Raw genomic sequence first — 23,737 nt, forward strand, 5'->3', positions numbered from 1 at the left:
CTCATGGAGGCAGAGGGCATGGCCGAGGTACTAAATGAATACTTTGCATCCATCTTTACCAAGGAAGAAGATGCTCAGAGTCTCAGTAAAGGATGGTATACTGAATGGGCTAAAAATTGATAAAGAAGAGGTACTAATGAAAGGCTGGCTGTACTTAAAGTAGATAAGTCACCCGGTCCGGATGGGATGCATCCTAGGTTGCTGAGGGAAGTAAGGATGGAAATTGCAGAGGTACTGGCCATAATCTTCCAAACATCCTTAGATACGGGGGTGGTACCAGAGGACTGGGGAACTGCAAATGTTACACCCTTGTTCAAAAAAGGGTGTAAGGATAAACTCAGCAACTGCAGGCCAGTCAGTTTAACCTTGGTGGTGAGGAAACTTTTAGAAATGATAATCCGGGACAGAATTAGCAGTCACTTGGACAAGTGTGGATTGATTAGAGAATGCCAGCACGGATTTGTTAAAGGCAAATCATGTTTAACTAACTTGATTGAATTTTTTGATGAGGTAAAAGAGAGGGTAGATGAGGGCAATGTAGTTGATGTGATGTATATGGACTTTCAAAAGGTGTTTGATAAAGTGCCGCATAATAGGCTTGTCAGCAAGGTTGAAGCCCATGGAATAAAGGGGGCAGTAGCAGCACGGATACAGAATTGGCTAAGTGACAGGACACAGAGAGTAGTGGTGAATGGTTGTTTTTCGGACTGGAGGGAGGTGTACAGTGGTATTCCCCAGGGGTCGGTACTAGGACCACTGTTTCTCTTGATATATATTAATGACTTGGACTTAGGTGTACAGGGTACAATTTCCAAATTTGCAGATGACATAAAATTTGGAAGTGTAGTGAACAGTGAGGAGGATAGTGATAGACTTCAAGAGGATATAGACAGGCTGGTGGAATGGGTAGATGGACACGTGGCAGATGAAATTTAATGCAGGAAAATGCAAGGTGATACATTTTGGGAGGAAGAATGAGGAGAGGCAATATAAACCAAAGGGAACAATTCTAAAAGTGGTACAGGAACAGAGAGATCTGGGGGTATATGTGCACAAATCATTGAAGGTGGTAGGGTAGGTTGAGAAAGCGGTTAAAAAAGCATACGGGATCCTGGGCATTAGAAATAGAGGCAGAGAGTACAAAAGTCATGATGAACCTTTATAAAACACTGGTTCAGCCACAGCTGGTGTATTGTGTCCAGTTCTGGGCACCGCACTTTAGGAAAGATGAAAAGTCCTTAGAGAGGGTGCAGAAAAGATTTACTAGAATGATTCCAGGGATGAGGGACTTTAGAACGTGGATAGACTGGAGAAGCTGGGATTGTTCTCCTCAGAACAGAGAAGGTTGAGAGGAGATTTGATAGAGGTATTCAAAATCATGAGTGGTCTAGACAGAGTAGATAGAGAGAAACTGTTCCCATTGGCAGAAGGGTCAAGAATCAGAGAACATAGATTTAAGGTGATTGGCAAAAGAACCAAAGGTGACATGAGGAAAAACATTTTTTTTGTTAACACAGTGAGTGGTCCGGATCGGGAATGAACTGCCAGAGAAGGTGGTGGAGGCAGATTCAATCACGGCCTTCAAAAGGGAACTGGATAAGTACTTGAAGGGAAAAAATTTACAGAGATAGGGCGGGGGAGTGGGACTAGCTGGATTGCTCTTGCATAGAGTTGGCACGGACTCGATGGGCCGAGCGGCCTCCTTCCGTGCTGTAACCTATGATTCTATGGTAGCAACTTCCTTGAACTGAGTTCAAAAAACAACAGCGTTCTTTCGCTGGCTGAGAGAGTGGTGAAAGGACCGCTAAGGCCCTCAACCAATCGGCTTGAAGCAAGCCACTCAGAGCCAGCGAGTGCAGCTCATTGGCAAACCCCGCAAGCTAACAACCAGGAAGTGCCAGATAAGATTAGTAAATGTACAATAAAATGAGATAGAGAAAGCAAAATAGAAGGAGAGATTAAAAGTCAGAAAGAAAAAAAAGTTAATAATTTAATTTTTTTTTAAATGGCCAAAAACTATTACAATCTCGAGTAATGAGACTCCACATTTTAAAAAGTTAACTTTTAGTGCCAGAGGTTGTTTGGCAGTCATAAATACTTACCATGCTGTTAAAATTTAGTTTAGACCTAAAAAAACTCAGCGTACCTGTTTTGTAACGAGATTAGAGGAGACGGTTCGGGTACAGTCTAGGTACATTCCCATGAGGGGGAAAGGTAGGGCAACTAAAGCCAGAGCTCCCTGGATGACAAAAGAGATAGAGAGTAAGATGAAGCAGAAAGGGGGTGTATGACAGATGTCAGGTTGATAACACAAGTGAGAACCAGGCTGAATATAGAAAGTTCAGAGGGGAAGTGAAAAAGGAAATAAAAGGGGCAAAGAGAAAGTATGAGAATAGACTGGCGACCAACAGAAAAGGGAATCCAAAAGTCTTCTATAGGCATGTAAACAGTAAACGGGGAGTAAGAGGAGGGGTGGGGCCAATTAGGGACAAAAAAGGAGCCCTACGCATGGAGGCAGAGGGCAGAGCTGAGGCACTAAATGAGTACTTTGCATCTGTCTTTACCAAGGACGAAGATGCTGCCAAAGTCACAGTAAAAGAGGAGGTAGTTGAGATACTGGATGGGGTAAAAATTGATAAAGAGGAAGTATTGGAAAGGGTGACTGTACTTAAAAGTAGATAAGTCACCCGGTCCAGTTGAGATGCATCTTAGGTTACTGAGGGAAGTAAGGGTGGAAATTGCGGAGGTACTGGCCATAATCTTCCAAACATCCGTAGATACGGGGGTGGTGCCAGAGGACTGGAGAATTGCAAATGTTACACCCTCATTCAAAAAAGGGTGTAAGGGTAAACCCAGCAACTACAGGCCAGTCAGTTTAACCTCCGTGGTGGGGAAACTTTTAGAAACGATTAGAAACGATAATCCGGAACAAAATTAACAGTCACTTGGACAAGTGTGGATTAAGGAAAGCCAGCGCGGATTTGTTAACAGCAAATCACGTTTAACTAACATGGATGAGTTTTTCGATGAGACAACAGAGAGGGTTGATGAGGACAATGCGGTTGATGTGGTGTATATGGACTTCCAAAAGGCGTTTGATAAAGTGCCACATAACAGGATTCTCAGCAAAGTTGATGCCCATGGAATAAGAGGGGCAGTGGCAGCATGGATACAAAATTGGCTACTTGACATGAAACAGAGAGTAGTTGTAAACGGTTGTTTTTCAGACTGGAGGAAGGTACAGAGTGATGTACCCCAGGTGTCGGTGCTGGGACCACTGCTTTTCTTGATAGATATTAATGATTTAGACTTGGGAGTACAGGGCACAATTTCCAAATTTGCAGATGACACAAAATTTGGAAGTGAAGTGAACAGTGAGGAGGATAGTGATAGACTTCAAGAGGATATAGACAGGCTGGTGGAATGGGTAGACACAATTAAATGGTACAATTCTAAAGGGGTGCAGGAACAGAGAGACCTGTGGGTATATGTGCACAAATCGTTGAAGGTGGCAGGGCAGGTTGAGAAAGCTGTTAAAAAAGCATACGGGATCCTGGCATGGATAGAGGATTGGCTAACTAACAGAAAGCAAAGAGTCGGGATAAAAGAGCCATTTTCAAAATGGCAATCTGTAACTAGTGGGGTGCCGCAGGGCTCAGTGCTGGGGCCTCAACTATTTACAATATATATCAATGACTTGGATGAAGGAACAGAGTGTCTTGTGGCCAAATTTGCTGATGATACAAAAGATAGGTGGAAAAGCAAGTTGCAATGAGGACACAAAGTGTCTGCAAAGGGATATTGACAGGTTAAGAGAATGGGCAAAAATTTGGCAGATGGAATATAATGTGGGAAAATATGAAGTCATCCACTTTGGGAGGAAAAATAAAAAAGCAAATTATTTGAATGGAGAAATACTACAAAATGCTGCGGTACAGAGGGATCTGGGTGTCCTCATACATGAAACACAAAAAGTCAACATACAGGTGCAGCAGGTAATCCAGAAGGCAAACAGAATATTGGCCTTTATTTCTAGGGGGATGGAGTATAAAAGCAGGGAAGTCATGCCACAACTGTACAGGGTGCTGGTGAGACCACACCTGGAGTACTGCGTACAGTTCTGGTGCCCTTATTTAAGGAAGGACATGCTTGAATTGGAGGCACTTCAGAGAAGGTTCACTAGGTTGATTCTGCGTATGGAAGGGTTGTCTTATGAGTAAAGTTTGAACAGGTTGGGTCTATACTCATTGGAGTTTAGAAGAATGAGAGGAGATCTTATTGAAACATACAAGATTCTGAGGAGACTCGATAGGGTAGATGCTGAGAGGATGTTACCCCTCATGGGGGAATCTAAAACTAGGGGACATAGTCTTAGAATAAAGGGGTCGCCCGTTTAGGATGGAAATGAGGAGGAATTTCTTCTCCCAGAGGGTCGTGAATCTTTGGAATTCTTTACCCCAAAAAGCTGTGGAGGCTGAGTCATTGAATACATTCAAGGCTGAGTTAAACAAATTTTTGATCAGCAAGGGAGTCAAAGGATATGGGGAAAAGGCGAGAAAGTGGAGTTGAGGTAAAAATCAGATCAGCCATGATCTCATTGAATGGCGGAGCAGGCTCGAGGGGCCGAATGGCCTACTCCTGCTCCTATCTCTTATGCTTATGCTCTTATCCTGGGCTTTATAAATAGAGGCATAGAGTACAAAAGCAAGGAAGTTATGACGAACCTTTATAAAACACGAGTTCAGCCACAACTGGAGTATTGTGTCCAATTCTGGACAACACACTTTATGAAGGATCTGAAGGCCCAAGAGAGGGTGCAGGAGAGATTTACTAGAATAATTCCAGGGATGAGGGACTTCAGTTATATGGATAGACTGGAGAAGCTGGGGTTGTTCTCTTTAGTTCAGAGAAGGTTGAGAGGAGATTTGATAGAGGTATTCAAAATCATGAGGGGTCTAGACAGAGTAGAAACGGAGAAGCTGTTCCCATTGGCAGAAGGGTCGAGAACCAGATTTAAGGTGATTAGCAAAAGAACCAAAGGTGACATGAGGAAAAACTTTTACACAGCAAGTGGTTATGATCTGGAATGCGCTGCCTGCAACAGTGGTGGAGGCAGATTCAATTCTGGCTTTCAAAAGGGAATTGGATAAGTACTTGAAGGAAAAAATTTGTAGGGCTACGAGGAAAGTGCAGGGAACTGGGACTAGCTGGATTGCTCTTGCAGAGCGCTGGTATGGGCTCGATAGGCCGAATGGCCTCCTTCTGTGCTGTAATCATTCTATGATTAGTTGGTTTCCAGCTGGGAAATGCAGCAAGTTGGTGCTGGTCCATTGATTGCAGCCGGCGAGGTCCCTTTAACGCGAAGCTGACAGATCACCAGTGAAACAGGAAGAGCACGATCTGGATTTCCGTGTTTAACTGTGCATGTGCAGTTGCTGGAACTTGCTCTTCGATTTCGCCATTAGTAACAATGAGTGCTGTTAGGCTCATCATTATTTTAAAAGCAATTTCCAGCCCAGTGTTGCTGTGAGCAAAGGCGAACTGAGGCGGGTTTCTGTTAGGGCAATGGGAATAAATGACCGCATTGATGGCAAAACAACACAGGGAACCACAATGACAGGGTAATATATCTCTTATTGCTGCATTTTGTCTTTTACCATCCCAGCCTAATGAATATGGGCCCAAAATCATCCAATTAACAGTGTTTGGCAGAGGAAGAAAACTTAAATGGCTACTAGAACAACAGCATAAGGCTAGCCCAACAACAGATGGCAACGCAGGCAAATCTCATACCTCATCTATGTCAGGGAAATGTTCCAGAAACTGCGACACGTAGGTGGTGATGGACTGTTCTTCTGGACGTTCAACATCCACATCTGCAGGTAAAAGAGAACAGTCATTATATTGTTAGCATGTTGGTTTGGTGATGTTCGGGGTGGGGGGTTGCAGCTGATATATTGGGCGAGAAATTCAACTCGCAATAAAAATTGGGCGCCAAGTTGGGTGGAGTGACTGTTGCGTGTGCTGGTCCGTGCCAGCCTGAGGCTCGAGCCTCATTTGAATGGAAGTGGTGAGCTGTGGGCACCCAACAGGTGTCTCGATGCAGCTCGCCGGTAGGAGCCTGACAAATTCCGGCCGGCCAACAGGAAGGTCCTTGTTTGGGGGGGCGGGGGGGGGGGGGTGCGGTGGTGAAGTCAGAGGGGGCGAGCCTGGGCCCGTAATGGGCCCGCAGTACTTTTGTGGACTCAGGAGGGGGCAATCCAGATTCTTCTCGCTCCATTAGAAACATAACTTCACAAACGTTTTGTGGCTGTATTTTTGAGCGGCCTCCAGTGGTCACTTTCAGATGGCTGACTAGGCAGATCAAGATCTGGTACAACTAGCAGCGCAAGCTCCACCCATTTGTACCTGGGTCGTACAGCCAGTGAAGGATCTGGATTTGCATAGCAAAGCAGCCTATGTTTGTTCGAGGCTGGCTGGCTCAACCATTGTCAGGCCCGCTTCAGCATGGCATCATGAGGGCCTTGGACATCCATGGGGCAGCAGAGGTGCCCCCCACCCCCCCGATTTTCAATTCCTGGTCACCCGTTTTTCAGGTGCAAAACAGACGGCCATGAATTGAATTTCTCCCCCATTGTATTCAAGGCAGTCAGGGCTGCGGGTTTACTGCACCACCAATGTTTCACCACATTGACTCACATTATGAAGGAGAGTAGATGTAAATCAGTGTTTGATGTACTGTGGTTAGAATTTAAAAGTAGAATTATCACAGGATATGAGCTATGGGTAATAGGATACATGGCCAAATTATTAGAGCGATCACAGGAGCAGGTAGGAAATGGAGATGTCAAACTGGTTCAGTAAAGGATTCTCAGAGATTGGGGTAAAAGGGGCATCAATGGGGCAATGTAGAGTGAGGTTTATACTGCATTTGGCCTCGTCTGCAAGTGCTTGTTGGGCCAGTGGACAGAAAGTATTACTCAGTGTAGAGGGAGCTTTACTCTGTATCTAACCCGTGCTGTACCTACGCTGGGAGTGTTTGATGGAACAGTGTAGAGGGAGCTTTACTCTGGGTATGACCTATAGCGAATCTGATCTTGGGAGTGTTCAGTATCAACACTGCGTGCAAATAGTGGACAGGTCTTCCATTACCCAGTAGCTACATCCCTCATACAAAACAAATCAATCCCACAAAATAAATCTGTGAAAAGACATTTTGCCCTACCTTCAGGTTCTAGTAGTGGTGGGATGTTGAGGCTGGCGTGCGCTATTTTGAAAGCGTCTTCAAGATTGACCCTGCTTGGTCTCTCCATAGCTTTTCTCATGTCCACCAAGCTTGGATTGATCGCTTTGATGAGAGCCAGGAAGGCAATGCCACTCCGCCAACTGCTACCAAAGTCCTGGATGGCTACACCATACCTGCATACGGCAAAGTGTACAGCACTGGCTATTTTATAGATGTCACACATACAGCACAATACCTTATGTTCCCATCTCCCTTACCACACCTCAACAGCAGCTGAGAGGACATGCAACCTGATTCTTAGGTCTCTTATCAATGATGCTTTGAGCCAGAAGATGTGCAAATGTCACAGGATGATTCGCAATTTGATACCCTCCCCATGAAGGAATGCAGCAGTACAAGAGAATCGTGGGTCTGAACCCATGTTGCACCATTCCATGATATCATGCGGTAGAGTTGTAGCATTCTGCATTATTGCCTGGTTCATGATAAACAACCTCTTTATTAATATAAACCGAGCACAATTTTTTTTATTTTTCTACTTTTCTAATGTCCCCAAAACCTCTCCACAGGACAAAAGTTGAGCATTTGTTCAAAGGCTTCTACCAGTGGCACTCTTGAACCACAAGTGATGACACCTCAACAGGCAGATTGGGGACCAATCCAAAAGATGGCAGCTCCAACAATGGCAGCACTCCCACCGTACTACAGTGAAGGTCTCGAACTGCCTGAGAGAGGTCTGCACATCGCTCAGTCTCCGGTCTGCATGGCCCATGTGAAGCTACCTGATCTTCCAACGGCTAGAATTCTATCCATCCATTTACGGTCAATGGCCAGAAAATCTATTTCAATCCGCAGAGTTAGAGAGCCACAGTTAAACCCTCCTTTCTGGAATTCGTTATTCCTCCCTAAAAACGTAGGGTGGATTTACACAGTACCTTTTAACATACCAAAATATCCCATGAAACTTGACAGGGTAAATGATGGATGCCAAGGAGCAAAAGGAAAGTAGTTAGGAAAGCAACCCAAGGTACAGCCAGAGGTAGGTTCTGAGGACATTTTTGAAGGAGGGCAGAGAAGCAGCAGGAGGAGGGGGGGTTTAAGGGAGAGTTCCAGAGTGCAAGGGCAACCTGACTGAAGGCTATGTTGTGGATGGTAGAGAATGCAGAGAAGGGCAGGAAAGTAGAATAGAGTTGGAAGAAACCTACTTTGTGGTTCTCCTCTGCACCCACTTCAGGAGAACTTTAATGACTTTCCTCTGGTCCTTGAATGGAGCTGAAGGGCTTCTTTCCTTCTGAGAAATGGAGTGCAACATCAGGTCAGAATCACTCCCACTGTGCACGGAAGACAGGCTGGACGGGGAGGAGAAGATCTTCAGGTGTCCAGTCGCTTCCTTTATCTGCAATTACCAGAACAAAACATTTGATAAAATGCTGCAGATACGTAACACAAAAGGGGCGATTTTAACCCTGACTGCCCAGTTGGAAACTGAGCGGGTGGGCAGGTAATAATCACCCGTGTGACTTACCCGCCGACATCCAGCTCTCATCCTGCAGGTTCCACGTTTTAACCTGCTCTTCTGAGCAGGCAGGAAGGACAGATTGAGTAACAAACTAAGGATTTCAAGCTGGTAAAGGCCATTATAGATTTAACAACCCTTCTCACCATATCCTTCAATCCCTTCTCCCTCCAGAAATGCATGTAATTGCCTCTTGAACCCATTTAGACAGTCAACTTCAGTGGCCTTCCCTAGTATCATCCAGGGTGAAAAGGTCAGAGATATGTGATAAGGTCAGCAGGCCAATAAAGCTGACAGAGAGTAGGGTGGATCACATTGAGGCCCAGCTCAATTGATTGGGTAGGGGAGGTTGGGACAACGATTGGCTGGTTCCTCAGTCGGTTGGGGTGGGGGGTGGGGGGCATTGTCTTACCTGGAAATGGAGAATGATGTTCCAGATTAAGCCGAGGATCATGGAGGGGTTGCCATCTGCAATCTCTGGGGCATCAATGCTGACCAGCTTCACCTACAAACAATAAGACTAGTTAATGCCCAAAACATTCACAATTACTGGACTGATATTTCAGAGCAGGATTCCAAGTCACAATTCACACAGCGCCTCAACAATGAGCATGCACCATAAATATTCCAATTTACACGTTAAACTCACAGGACCCACATTAAAATTCTTAATATTACAGAAAATAACCCCGACTACAGGAGCAATTGGCCAATATGTAGTATCTGAGTCAGTGGAGTAGGTGCTCGTCTTTATTGCCCGAGCATTAAGGAAACCAGGCAGAGCAGAGAGGCGGGGAGGTTTACACAGCCCTTACAGAACCCTCCAGTAAATTCAAAACAAACTGGAAATGAATGTTTTTACACCGCGGACGTGTGTAAATTAGACAGAAGCTGCTGGCACAGGCACGACCCAGTCCCTGGTACTCACATATCCTTCTTCCAGAAACCGCAGGGCTTTCGCAATGTTGTTCAGCCGGAAAATCCGATGCATTGAATGTTTGTACTCGTGCATCTGCACAAAGACAAAGAGCCACCGTCAGCCAATTCGGGCCCTACGGGCACGGTGATGACCAGTGGGCAAATAACTATCGTGCCCATGGTCTGCTGGTACATGCCTGCCATCCAAAACCAACGGCAGGAACACACACTCCTTAAGTTCGGAGCTCCAACAAAATGTTACTTCACGCAATATTTACACAAGGTACATCCCTGTCCCACTTCACTCACCAGCACCACTTTGCCCTGTGAAGGACGACCTATACGGTATCAGGATGGAGCAAGTGCCGCATGCCACCAGTTACCAGTGCGATGCAGCAACGTGAGCTAGGCAAACTGTCTCTGCCATTGCCCCTGTACAACCAGCTGCTGGAAAATGTTCCAGAGCATTCCTTGTGGTGGTGGGAGGGGTGACTTTCTCTCCCTGTGGGAAAGAACCGTGGAAAGCATCAGCAGTTCCGAGTGTGTAACTGTGGGGATTGGTCCTCTGGTTACTGACCCTCCTGTCAGTGGAAACAGTTTCTCCCTATCTACTCTATTAAAACCCCTCACAATTTTGATCTACTCTATTAAGTCTCCCCTTAACCGTCTCTGCTCTAAGGAGAACAATCTCAGCTTCTCCCATCTCTGCACATAACTGAAGTGCCTCATCCCTGGTATCATTCTGGTAAATCTACTACTGAGTAGAATGGGCCTATACTCTCTGGAGTTTAGAAGAATGAGAGGTGATCTCATTGAAACATATAAAATTCTTAGAGGGCTTGATGGGGTAAATGCTGAGAGGCTTTTTCCCCTGGTTGGAGAGTCTAGAACTAGGGGGCATAGTCTCAGGATATGGGGTCAGACATTTAGGACTGAGATGAGAAAAAATTTCTTCACACAGAATGTTGTGAATCTTTGGAATTCTGTACCCCAGAGGGCTGTGGATGCTCAGTCGTTGAGTATATTCAAGACTGAGATCGATGGGTATTTGGACACCAAGGGAATCAAGGGATATGGGGATAGGTCGGAAAAATGGAGTTGAGGAAGATCAGTCATGATCTGATTGAATGGCAGAGAAGGGTCGAGAGGCTGGACGGCCTACTCCTGCTCCTATTTCTTATGTTCTTATGTTCTAACCAGTGATTTATAAAAGGTTTAGTATAACCTCCTTGCATTTTGAACATTTTTAAATCATTACATAATCAGAATAGCATTCCTCAATAAGCTATCTACTGCCATGTAAAGGGTCTTTTGTACTGCACTCAATTAAACAGAAAAAAGAATCAGCCACAAATTACAAGGCCCAGCAGTGCTGGAATAACCTTACCAGTCTTTGCCCAGACAACACCTCCAGCAGTGCCATCAGGATCTTCCCATCCTGCACGTCTAGAAACAAATCCCTCACCTCCAGGGGTGGATTGCACTGAGAAGACAAACAAAGAGCCCGACAGAGTGAGCGGGAAGCTCTAAATGTTGCACTTACGCACACTCACACACACACTTACACACAATAGTGCAATCATTTTACCAGCAGGGTGCAAGAGAATAACTGGCGAGGAGAAGGGAAAAGTATGGGGGGGGACAAAATCTAGGTGTTTTGAGAAAAGAAGATACATTGCTCTGTTAATAAACACAAGGGATACACTACATTACAGATATGTAATGTTGTGTGTGTGTATGTACATATATGTATGTAACGCTCCTATGAAGCATCTTGGGACTACATTAAAGGTGCTATATAAATGCAAAGTTATGTATAATACTTGCTAAATAATTCAACGTCACTATATGACCCGTATATATGTTATAGATTCAGGAATACGGTGTCTTACATTCGACAACAACTTGCATTTATTTAGCTCCTTTAATGTAGAAAAACATCCCAAGGCATTTCACAGAGGCGTTCCCTGACAGAAATAGCGCCAAGCCAAAGAAGGAAATATTAGGAGGGGGTGACCAAAAGCCAGTTTGCTTTAAGGAGGTTCTCAGTCTCCCTGAGCCGGGATGGGGAGAAAAATAAGTCGACCAAGTTTCTGGTCCTGACCATGGACTCCTGCTGGACAGTGCGTGCGAGAAAGCGAGCGCGTGCGGGACCTCGGGTGAGGTACTGGAGCACGGCCAGGACCCATGACACTCCCAATGGGCTCAATCTTAAAATCAAATTGCAGGTGCGTTGGGGGTGGGGGGCTGCGGAAATCCCGAGTGGGTTCGGAAGCCGGCTCCAACCCGCCAACTTCCGAGGTTGCCACAGACGCATATGTGCGCGTGCGCTTCACAAATCCAGAAGTCCCTGCCGGCTTTAATTGCCGGCGGGACGATACTTAAACCACTTATTGAAATAGTTGATGTTGTTTAAGCCGTTAATTTTGTGGAGATTGAGGCAGGGGTGCAATTCTAATTCAGCCTCAGTGTGTTTTCTGCACTGTGGGAAACACTCCATGTTTTGGGAGATATATTTCAGCCAGCAACCAGTTGGATATTTAAATGCCTGTTTGACAGATGGGGATAAAAGGTGAATTATTGCAGCAGGGCACTGAGTTCTCTCAGACAAACGTTTGGCTGGGAGATCTGTGTGTTTAGACTGAAAATTCTTGGTTTACACTCAAAATTCTTCTGTTTACACATATTTACCAACTTTTTGGACCCCCTCAAACTGACACCATCAGGATGGGGGACGTCGTGGCTGCATTCATCACTACATCGGAGAACAAGGAACATCACCATCCTCGCCAGGCACGGCGTGCACTTCCACCACTTGTAGCTCCACAACACAGTGCTGCGCCACAGGCACCTGCACAAGAGCACAGAGGGCAACAACAGAGGGAGCGCCATCACAGGAGGCACTACCCTCGCCAGAGGGTCTACAGACCGAGGCTCAGCTTCCTGGACCTCTCTGAGGAGCAGTGCACACGGAGGCTCAGGGCGAGTCGCCAGGTGGTCACAGACATCTGCAGCCTCCTTCATGCCGAGCTGCTCCCTGCTGGGCCGAGCGGCATATCATTACCCATCGCTGTCAAAGTCACCACCGCCCTCAACTTCTTCTCTTCCGGATCATTCCAGGGTGCCACCCGGGACATCGCCGGGGTCTCTCAGTCGTCTGCACACAAGTGCATAAGGCAGGTCACCGACAGCTTGTTTCGCAGTACGTCAACTTCCCCATGGACGACCTCAGCCAGGCAGAGAGGGCAGTGGAATTCCACTCTGCTTCCCACGGGTGCAGGGTGCAATCCGAACACCTCCATACGAGCTGGGACTGTTCATCAACAGAAAGGGGTATCACTCTATCAATGCTCAGCTCGTTTGTGACCACGGCAAAAGATTCCTTCACGTGTGCACCAGATTCCCTGGCAGCTGCCACGATTCCTTCATTCCGAGGGAATCCAACATCCCGGGCCTCTTCCACGCACCGAATACCCTTAAGGGCTGGCTCCTCGAGAACAAGGGATACCCCCTGCACACGTGGCTCATGACACCTCTGAGGAACCCAATCACCGAGCAACAGAGTCGATACAACGACAGCCACATTGCCACCAGGTCTATAATTGAGCATGTTATACGGCTGCTCAAGATGCAATCTAGGAGCCTTGATCGTTCAGGGGGAGCAATTCAATACGCACCAGACAGAGTGGGACGCATTATGGACATGTGTTGTGTCCGGCACAACAGAGAAGGGTGCCGCTTGAGAAGGCCGCCGCTTGAGAAGGCCCCATCCACACTGAGGAGGAGGGGGAGGAGGAGGAGGACGAACCCATGGCCTGAGCAGCGTCTCACCTGGCCGCTCGTGAGGCCAGGAAGTCACTCATGTGTGAACGGTTCTCCTAACATCAGAAAGTGTGAAGAGTCCAGTCTTCAGACCACCTGGAAAGACCAGTGCCAATACCAGCCCCCTACCCCCCCGCCCCCCTACACAAAACAGTCCTGCAACTACACATACACCCACTGTAAAGTGACCCAATGGGTGGCATCAAGTGTCGCCGTTCATGGTGAACCTCATGGAAGGGCCCTATCACAAAAGGCAGTCAAGAATGGGCAAGACATGGCAGTAGTGGTGAGAATGATAACATTTAATGTGAATATAACAAAAAACAAGTATAAATGAAAAACATATGCAAGGAATCTTACAACATCAGGTTATAGTCCAACTGTTTTATTTGAAAATCACAAGCTTTCGGAGGCTTTCTCCTTCGTCAGGTGAGTGTGGGAATCAGATTCCATGGAAGGTTGCCGCATTTATAGTCAGAGAACAATACCTGGTGATTACAGATAATCTTTCCAACTGCCCGTTGTCAAGGCAATCAAAGTGTTCAGACAGAGAGATGTTACCTACAGGACCATCGAATACACAAACGGCCAGAACAAAAGACAGACAGAGAGAGAGAGAAACATCCGAAAGGAAGAGAAAGACAGAGAATGACCCATTGTATTAAAAACAGATAACCTTTATTCGCTGGTGGGGTTACGTGTAGCGTGACATGAACCCAAGATCCCGGTTGAGGCCGTCCTCATGGGTGCGGAACTTGGCTATCAATTTCTGCTTGACGATTTTGCGTTGTCGTGTGTCTCGAAGGCCGCCATGGAGATTTTCGGGTAAGCGTTCTCCAAGGCGGCCTTCGAGACACACAACAACACAAAATCATCAAGCAGAAATTGATAGCCAAGTTCCACACCCATGAGGACGGCCTCAACCGGGATCTTGGGTTCATGTCACGCTACACGTAACCCCACCAGCGAAAAAAAGTTATCTGTCTTTCTCTTCCTTTCGGATGTTTCTCTCTCTCTCTGTCTGTCTGTCTGTCTGTCTGTCTGTTCTGGCCGTTTGTGTATTCGGTGGTCCTGTAGGTAACATCTCTGTCTGAACACTTCGATTGCCTTGACAACGGGCAGTTGGAAAGATTATCTGTAATCACCAGGTATTGTTCTCTGACTATAAATGCGGCAACCTTCCATGGAATCCGATTCCCACACTCACCTGACGAAGGAGAAAGCCTCCGAAAGCTTGTGATTTTCAAGTAAAACAGTTGGACTGTAACCTGGTGTTGTAAGATTCCTTACATTTGTCAACCCCAGTCCATCACCGGCATTTGCACATCAATGAAAAACATGACAGTCTGTCAGACACCCTTGTGCAGACCCTTCGTGATCACAAAACCTTCGCCTTTCTCTTCCTACCGCTTCCACGTGGTGCATCCCCTGTGGCTGCAGCAGAGGTAGTGGCAGGTTGCTCTTGTTCATGCCCTGACTGCTGAGATGCTTTCGGCCTACGCCCTCTGGGGTTTGGAGCCCGTGAGGGCCCCTCCATAGACTGCTCCAACTGCACCTGTGCAGGGGCAGACTCGGCCACCTGGAGAGGAGGCAGCATTGCGGGTACTGGTTGAGAGGGGGGCAACGGGTGAGATGTGGGAGCGCTTTGAGTGGCGTCCCCACTTCCATGTCCCCTTTCGCCATCATCCCTCTCCTGGGCCAGGCCCACATCACTCCTACCATCCTGCTGGACAACAGTTTGGAGGACATGTGTGATGCCTTATAAGGCCACTTCTAAAGTATCTGTCAGCCTGTTTAAGGCAGCAGAATGTTGTTCACCCTGAGTCCAAACAGCCTTTCTCAGGGCCTGAATGAACTCATTTGTGAGCTGAGCTTGAAGCTCAACAGAGGCTAGCCTTCTCTCCATCGCAGACATTCCCGCACTTACCTGTGACACCATCTCAGACATTTCAGCAGTTATGTGTGACATTATCTCAGACAGTTGCTCGCATCCCTGCGACACTATCTCAGAGATTCCCTCCCCTACCTGTGCCACCATTCCACTCATGCAGGAGCTGGACTCCTCCATCCTCTGCACTATTGTGGAGAGTGCGCGTGGCACCTGTTCCAGTACCTCCCAAATATGCTGCTGTCCCTCGATCATTCTCCTTTTAAAGGATGGCCCCCGGGGTTCAGCATCTGCGTCCAGCTGAGCAGAATCTGGAGAGGAGTGCGCCCACAGACACGGACTCTCCACAGCTGCCCTCGCCACCAGTGTCTGCTCGTGCTCACTTGTGTGTGGTGACTCACCAGGTGCCAACCCAACTAACTGACTACAAGGACCCACCGAGGTGCGAGTATCTGCGCTGGTGGATGGTTCGCTAAGATGTTACAGTGCGCCCTCAGAGGCTTGGGACTCCTCTGAGGAATCACCCTCTGCCGTCACTACGGTCGTTGAATGGCCTGTATGAGAACAGAAGGCAATATTAAGCATCATCACAGATGTGTCATGTTGCGATGAACATACTGAGGTGTTCAACATGCCAATCATTGTTAACATCAATTCATGTTGTGTGTGATGAATGTTAAAGTTGTGTCACCGGATGTTTGTGTGGTGCCAGTCTCGCCGTCCCCAATGGACAGGCACTCGAGGGTGCGGCTGATCTGCAGCGCCTCCTCCTAAGCACCTGTGAGGACCACTATATGTTGTTGCCCCCCTCCAATCCTCGCCCTCGCGTGTGAATTTTGCACTCTCTTCTGGAAGGGGAGAAAGTATAGACGCTTGAGTGAGTGATGGTGAAGTGGCCAACCGATGAATGCATTGCTTTGGGTGAGGCTGACCGTGAAAGAGATGCATCAGAGGGTGAGTACGATACAGAGACATCACATTGGATGAGGATTAGGGTGAGTGGTAGTGGGTGGGGTGACTAATGGGGAGGTGAGGAAGTGCTGAAGAAGTGCAGGTAAGTTGAGGATGAGCCTTAAGTGGGTGTGAGGAGTGATGTGATGGAGTAGTCTTGGCAGTGCAGAATGAGTTGGAGGGATGCGGTGATGTGGAACATGGAATGCAGGAGAATCAATAAGAGTGCTCACTTTTGCTGACCTAGTTAGGTCATTGAAATGCTTCCTGCACTGGACCAGGTGCGGGAGATGTTGCTGTTGCAGGTGACCTCCTCTGCCACCTCGAGCCAGGCCTTCTTGGTGGCAGAGGCAGGGCACTTCATTCCATCCGTGGGGTAAAACACTTCCCTCCTCCTCCTCACCCTGGCCAGTAGCTGCCTGCAGTGAAGCATCATTGAACCTTGGAGCAGCCTTTCCCCTGTGCTGCTCCATATTGTGTGTTCTTGGTGTTTGCTGCAGCAAAAGCCACCGGAGCAATGGCCCTTTAAATAGAGTTGCTCCAGCTGACAGCCTGTCATGCGGGTGCGCAGTCCACCCGCTGCGCAGCTTTCGGACGGCAAACCCTGAAGCCACGTTAAGAGCCACCAATTAACTTGCGATCACGTGGGAAATGGTAAGATTTTCGTAGTCGGATTACCCGCGCGCCCATTGAAACCCCCCTCACCCCTGCTACCATCCCACCGCCCTTTCAAAATCAAGTCCATTGTATTTCAGCAATCGGCAGCACCTACAGGAGAATTGGGGAGAGAATTCAAGTGGGGAAAAAAATGGATAAAAGAACGAGAGGATACTGTGTTGGTCTGCATGCAAGTCATTTCTGTGGTGCGGCTAATATGCAGGGTTGGCATATATACATGCAATTCCGGTACATATAATTGTAAGGTCAGAGCCAGCTATATTATCAACACAATATAAACTAAATGGTACAATTTTAAAGAGAGTGCAGGAACGGAGACCTGGGGGTGCACATACACAAATCTTTAAAGGTGGCAGGACAAGTTGAGAAGGCTGTTAAAAAAGCAGATGGGATCCTTGGCTTTATTAATAGAGGCATTGAGTGCTAAACCTTTATAAAACACTGGTTAGGCCTCAGCTGGAGTACCGAGTTCAATTCTGGACACCAGACTTTAAGAAGGATGTCAAGGCCTTGGAGCGGGTGTAGAAGAGATTTACTAAAGAGGTACCAGGGATGAGGGGCTTCAGTTACGTGGAGAGATTGGAGAAGCTGGGCAGTTCTCCTTAGAACTGAAAAGATTATGGGGAGATTTGATAGAGGTGTTCAAAATCATGAACAGTCTTGATGGAGTAAATAAGGAGAAACTGTTTCCAGTGGCAAAAGGGTTGGTAACCAGAGGGCACAGATTTAAGGTGATCGGCAAAAGAGCCAGAGGCGACATGAGGAAACATGTTTTTACGCAGCGAGTAGTTACGATCTGGAATGCGCTGCCTGAAAGGGCGGTGGAAGCAGATTCAATAGTAACTTTCAAACGGGAATTGGATAAATACTTGAAGGGAAACATTTACAGGGCTATGGGGAAAGAGCAGGAGAGTGGGACTAATTAGATAGCTCTTTCAAAGAGCTGGCACAAGCACGATGGGCTGAATGGCCTCCTTCTGTGCTGTAAATGTTGTATCATAGTAGGTAATGAGGAAATGTCAACAAAGAACAAGAAAGATAGGAAAACACAATATATTAATAAAACTATTGATCACTTTTAGAATTGGCTGCAATGTTAATTTTTGTTTTACGATGTAAATGTGCAGTTAATGAGGTGTGTAAATAATTATGGTGCAGCAATGTTTAAACAGCAGGAGCAGAATGTAATGTTTGCCCTCACCCTGTCCAAGTGGAAGTTGATCCATCGGGTAAATGTTCTTTTCTGCGTGCTCACTCTTTCAACTGAAGGAACACAAGGGAAAAAGCAGTCTATTATTATCACAAATACGCATCGACTAAACACACCCAACAGGTCTGCACTGTCCCAACAGGAACTAAAACTGATCCTGTTTTGTTTGTGAAATGTAACCTTATTCTGATCCAGGTACCTTGATGTGAGTCATATTACCATTTTAAAACCTCACACAGATAATAAAAGGTGTGGGGAACTAGCAGCACTCCATTCACCCAAGCCAGCATTCTGCATGTGTGAGCCTAGACAGTGAGTGTCGACTAGCTATGTGACCATGGGGTGAATCACAGCAGCCCCTGTGGTCCCCACTTTCCAACATGGGGGGGGTGGTCATTGTGTCCTGACCAGGAACAGGAACTCTGGCTAACTTTTCTCCCTTTTTGAAGGTTACTTCAGCAACCTTAGACCGGATTTCACCACCAATTGGGCTCCGGCATCACCAACAAACAATGCAATCAGCACATCAGATCGATGGAGCCAGGATTCTGTGGCCGTGACCATCACTGCATCACCGACCTCAGTCAGAGAAGCAAAATAGTTAGAACCTGGATTAAAAGTATCAAACATGATTCCAAAGTAAATGTTATCACAGAATCATACAGCACAGAAGCAGGCCATTCGGCCCATCGTGCCTGTGCCGGCTCTTTGAAAGAGCTATCCAATTAGTGCCACTCCCCTGCTCTTTCCCCATAGCCCTGCAAATTTTTCCTTTTCAAGTATATATCCAATTCCCTTTTGAATGATATTACTGAATTTGCTTCCACCGCCCTTTCAGGCAGTGCATTCCAGATCATAACTCGCTGCGTTAAAAAAAAATCCCCCCATTCATCTCCCCTCTAGAAAGAGTTTGGAACTAATTTTGTGCAAGTTAATGATTAAAGAGAAAAACAATATGCAATCGCCACCAGGGGGCAGAGTGGCCCCAATACCACATCATTGCAGTTGAATCCTGGAGGCTTTCTACGTGGATGACAGCTCCCTCGGATCAAAACATGTTTATTTGTGTGCCAGCTCCCCCAGTGTGAGCTAGGAATACGTACAAAGGGCACAGCAATGGGTTCAGGTTAACCTGACTGCACAAGTAATTCATTTACATGGGCTACGTTGGTATGGAAACTGGATTTAAATGAAACCACAGATGTTTTTCTCCAGCTCCTCTCTAGTCACTGAGGGATTGTCTCAGCTTTCAGGTGCGCACAGTTTCCTCGTTTCATGTATTATCACAGGCGCACACACACAATACAATGTTCACTCTGCTTCTCCGTAACCTTCTCCAGCCACACAAACCTCTGAGGACTCTGTTTTCCTCCAATTTTGGCCTCTTGTCCATCCCCCCCACTCCCTACTCCCCACCATTGAAGGCCGTGCCTTCAGCCGTCTAGACCCTGAGCTCTGGAATTACTTCCCCAAACCTCTCCATTAATTCGCTCTTAAAACCCACCTCTTCGACCAAGCTTTTGGACGCCTGTCCTAATGTCGTCGTCTTTGGCTCGGTGTCAATTTTTGTTTGATAATGTTCCTATAAAACGCCTTGGGATGTTTTACTACTGTTAAAGGCGCTATATAAATGCAAATTGCTGTTGATCACCAGAGGGCAACACAGGGCGTATTTGCTCCCTCTTCACCCCCGCCCCCTCAACCCAACTCTGTTAGGAGCCACCTTGCCCCTCCCTCCCATGGTACGACTCGTAAGGCCTGACTCTGGGGTAGAGGTGGAACTCAGTGATGCAGTTCCCGTGATCCAATTCCTTTTCCCTTTTAAGCCTCTACAACAGTCACTGTGCAACCAAAAGTAATTCATTGTGTGAAACGCTTTGGGGCATTCTAATGAGCTGTCGGAATGGAAGTACGATTATAATGCCCACAGTGGTTTTCAGGAAAGTTGTTATTGTCAATTAGAGAGAGTTCACTGTCAACAATATGACCAGACCAGCAGTATCCTCCACTCCAGGGTCATAGAGTCACTTCAGTGAGATTGTGTGTCTGCTCCCATCGGCCAGGGTGGTTTCAAACAGCAACAACTTGTATTTACATAAGGGCATGACTTCGAGCACTCACTGTGCCAACTGTGACTGAGTGGTTCGCACTCTAGCCCCTGAGTCAGAAGGTTCAGGGTTCAAGTCCCACTCCAGAGACTTCAGCACAATAACCTAGGCTGTACTGAGGGAGTGCTGCACTTTGGGAGTTTTGCCTTTCAGATGGGACCTTAAACTGAAGCCCCGCCTGCCCTTTTAGGGGAAGTAAAAAGATCCCATGACACTATTCGAAGAGGAGCAGGGGAGTTCTCCCCCTGGTGTCTTGGCCAATATTTATCCCTCAACCAACATCATTAAAAACAGATGATCTGGTCATTCTCTCGTTGATGTTTGTGGGATCTTGCTGTGCGCAAATTGGCTGCTGCCAAGAAGAAACAAAAGGGTGTAATAAAAGACTGGGTGTCGAAGGTACTTCCGAGTCTCTTCCTGAACCGAGGGATTCGAGGTCTCCGTAAACTGCACAGCACCACAGTGAGTGGGAAACTCAGTCCTTTTTCAGTACATGCTGGAGGCACAAAATGATGCAAGACAACAACATTGGATCACTGCTCCAACCTGGAGTGAATCAGCCACACAGTGCAGGGAGCCAGAGATCTCTGCCACAAGCTTCCTGCTGTGCCCGAGAAACCCTCTTTGCCATTACTCCAGGATCTTTACGTTAGAGCTCTTCAACACTGCAGGTGACATTAGCTTGAGTAGCTGTCTAAAGAGTGTTGTGGAGGGCCAATCTTGTCCCCATCACTCATAACCATGCTCACTCTTGGTGGGGGAAACACTCCACTGGCACCTCACCCCAGTGAGCATTCTTCATCCTTGAAACTGGACAGTGCGTGCCAGGAGGCTGTTTGACCATGGGGGTCTTCACAGCCTACCCTGATCCTGCTCTCATTCAGTGTCCACATGCACTTTGCTGCAGGAAAGTGCTTATTTTTCCCTTGTCTAATTAAGGAGTGCTGTGGTCCTTAATGACATTCCAATTATACAAAGACTGGCAACAGAACCCACAACCTTCCTGGTCGGTATGGCTCAGCACCACAGCCCACAAAGTATTTGGCCACTAAACATTCACCCACAAGAACAGTTACTGCACTTCAAAAATAGTTCATGGTCAGTGAAACGCTTTGGGACGTCCTAAATGCAAGTTCTTCCTATCGCACTAGGGAATTTAAATCATAGAATCGTACAGCACGGAAGGAGGCCATTCAGCCCATCGTGCCTGTGCTGGCTCTACCGAGAGACTGTAATCTAATCAAGGGGTGCAGGTGGATTAGAGAACACTAAGAACGGATTAGTATGACTCCCCCAGGGCCACCGTTTTGAATGTGGGAAGGGCTGAAGGACATGGGCAATCTTTCCCCGATTTCCTACTCACTGTTTGGCACAGACAGATGCAATATGCTTATTATGTGTCTTACTGAAAATAAATAAACAAACGATAGCTTTACAGACTGTGTTGGTTTAAAGAGAGTTAGGGTTCTCAGTCCTGAAGACACTGGCATGCGGTTCAACAAGTGCAAAGCAAACTCAGACATATAATCGGCCGTTCCTTCATCGTCGCTGGGTCAAAATCTTGGAACTCCCTACCTAACAACATTGTGGGAGAACCTTCACCACACGAACTGCAGCGGTTAAAGGCGGCGGCTCACCACCACCTTCTCAAAGGGTAACTAGGGATGGACAATAAATGCCAGCCTCGCCAGCGATGCCCACCCCAAGGATGAATAAAAAGACAACTTTGGTTAAGTAGTTATTTTTCAGGTGTGAGCCACAACAGTGAGCTGTTCGACCACGTTGGGCATCACAGGCCAGCCTGATCCTTCCCTCACGCACGCACTTCCAGCACTGAAGCCAAGCTGGTTTCTCCCTCCCCGACCCAGAAGAGCTGCGACCAAACGTGGCACCCCAATCGCTGCGCTGCTCTGCTCATCGCTGGGCCCACAGGTGGAGGCACGCTGCTTGGACCAGATACTGGAGGGCTATCTCAGAGCCGTGCAACAGCAAGATTCAGCGCCTTCCCGAGAGGAGGAGGAGAAAACTGGAGAACAGGAAAAGAGCCATCGAATTATATATATAAAAAAAAATTTAAAATACAGATGCACAAAGTGAACTCAGGAGTCATTAAAAACAATTAAATGCAACATCAAAACAAACCCAGCGCACTGGCAGCTCCAGGTGTATCTGTAAATAGCAACTTAACAAGAGGCTACAAAGGGGCATTCCAAACCTGGAATGTCTGGCAGACAACGGCTCCGCCACACACTCCAGTTTGAAAAAGTCTACGTCTGTTTGCGCCAACTCTGACGTTTTCATTTCACTTTTTAAGATTGGAGCGGCAGTCGGCCCAACCCCACACAAACCACCACCATCGGCCAAAACGAGGGCCGGACAGCTCAGGTTAAAAAATCGTTATGTTGCCACTGGGCAAATGCCTCACCCGTTGTAAAACCGAGGCCACGGGTCGTTCAGATGGGGCAGCATTACGTTTAGCCTGAGTGCCCTCGAGGCTGGCGAAGGGGGAACCATCGCTATCGGTTAACCCATGCTGGGAAGTATGCATGCGCGGAGGTTGATTGGCGACCTGATTGGATCTGACTGTGATGGTCTCTCCACGCGTAAAATAACCTACCGACCTCACCAGACACCAATCTGCATATTTAAAAAAAAGGACCCGCCCCCCCGCAGCTTCAGGGGAAGAGGTTAAAATTCAAGATGGCGAGTTACCCCCGTACGTTTTAAGTGCCCAGTTTCCGCCAGGCGAGTAGGATTACAATCGCCCCCCTCCCTGCCCGCTCTGGCACAGAACATGGCTGTGAGTAGATCGGTTGCCCCCAGGGAGGGATGGACGAGGGAACCCCACAAGCTGTCAGTGGGTAGCACTCTGAGTCAGGCGGTCGTGGGTTCAAGATCCCACTCCAGAGACTTGAGCACATAATCCAGGCTGACACTCCCAGTACCAGTACTGAGGAAGTGCTGCCTTGTCGGAGGTGCCGTCTTTCGGATGTGACATTAAACCGAGGCCCCGTCTGCCCTCTTGGGTTGATGTAAAAGATCCTATGGCCCTATTCATCCCTCAATCATCATCATAAAAACAGATTATCTGGTCATTATCACATTGCTGTTTGTGGGATCTTGCTGTGCGCAAATTGGCTGCTGTGTTTCCTACATTACAACGGTGACTACACTTCAAAAAGTACTTCATTGGCTGTGACGCGTTTTGGGGCGTTCTGAGGTCATGAAAGGCGCTATATAAATGCAAGTTCTTTCTTTCTTTCACACATTCTTCTTTTCCACAGGTTCTCTCTCTCCATCCTTACCCTCACAGCCCCACCACTATCTCTCCTCAATTTTAGAAAAAAAAATCATTGCTGAAGACTGGGGACACAGAGGGAGCCAATCCATCAATCCATTC

At 47.2% G+C, this 23,737-nt stretch overlaps 1 protein-coding gene across 1 annotated transcript in view; it reads right to left on the reverse strand.

Moving 5' to 3' along the window:
* LOC137326728 (calmin-like) overlaps positions 1–23,737 on the reverse strand; it is a 59,441-nt gene that overhangs the window by 14,187 nt on the left and 21,517 nt on the right. The window contains exons 2-8 of the mRNA XM_067992089.1: positions 18,221–18,282; positions 11,068–11,163; positions 9,691–9,774; positions 9,175–9,267; positions 8,452–8,642; positions 7,226–7,419; positions 5,794–5,876 (exon numbers count right to left, since the gene is read on the reverse strand). Of these exons, the coding sequence (XP_067848190.1) occupies positions 5,794–5,876; positions 7,226–7,419; positions 8,452–8,642; positions 9,175–9,267; positions 9,691–9,774; positions 11,068–11,163; positions 18,221–18,282 (803 nt within the window). The remainder of the gene's footprint in view (positions 1–5,793; positions 5,877–7,225; positions 7,420–8,451; positions 8,643–9,174; positions 9,268–9,690; positions 9,775–11,067; positions 11,164–18,220; positions 18,283–23,737) is intronic.

Source organism: Heptranchias perlo, chromosome 10 (assembly GCF_035084215.1).
Source record: "Heptranchias perlo isolate sHepPer1 chromosome 10, sHepPer1.hap1, whole genome shotgun sequence".
NCBI classification, from domain to species: domain Eukaryota; kingdom Metazoa; phylum Chordata; class Chondrichthyes; order Hexanchiformes; family Hexanchidae; genus Heptranchias; species Heptranchias perlo.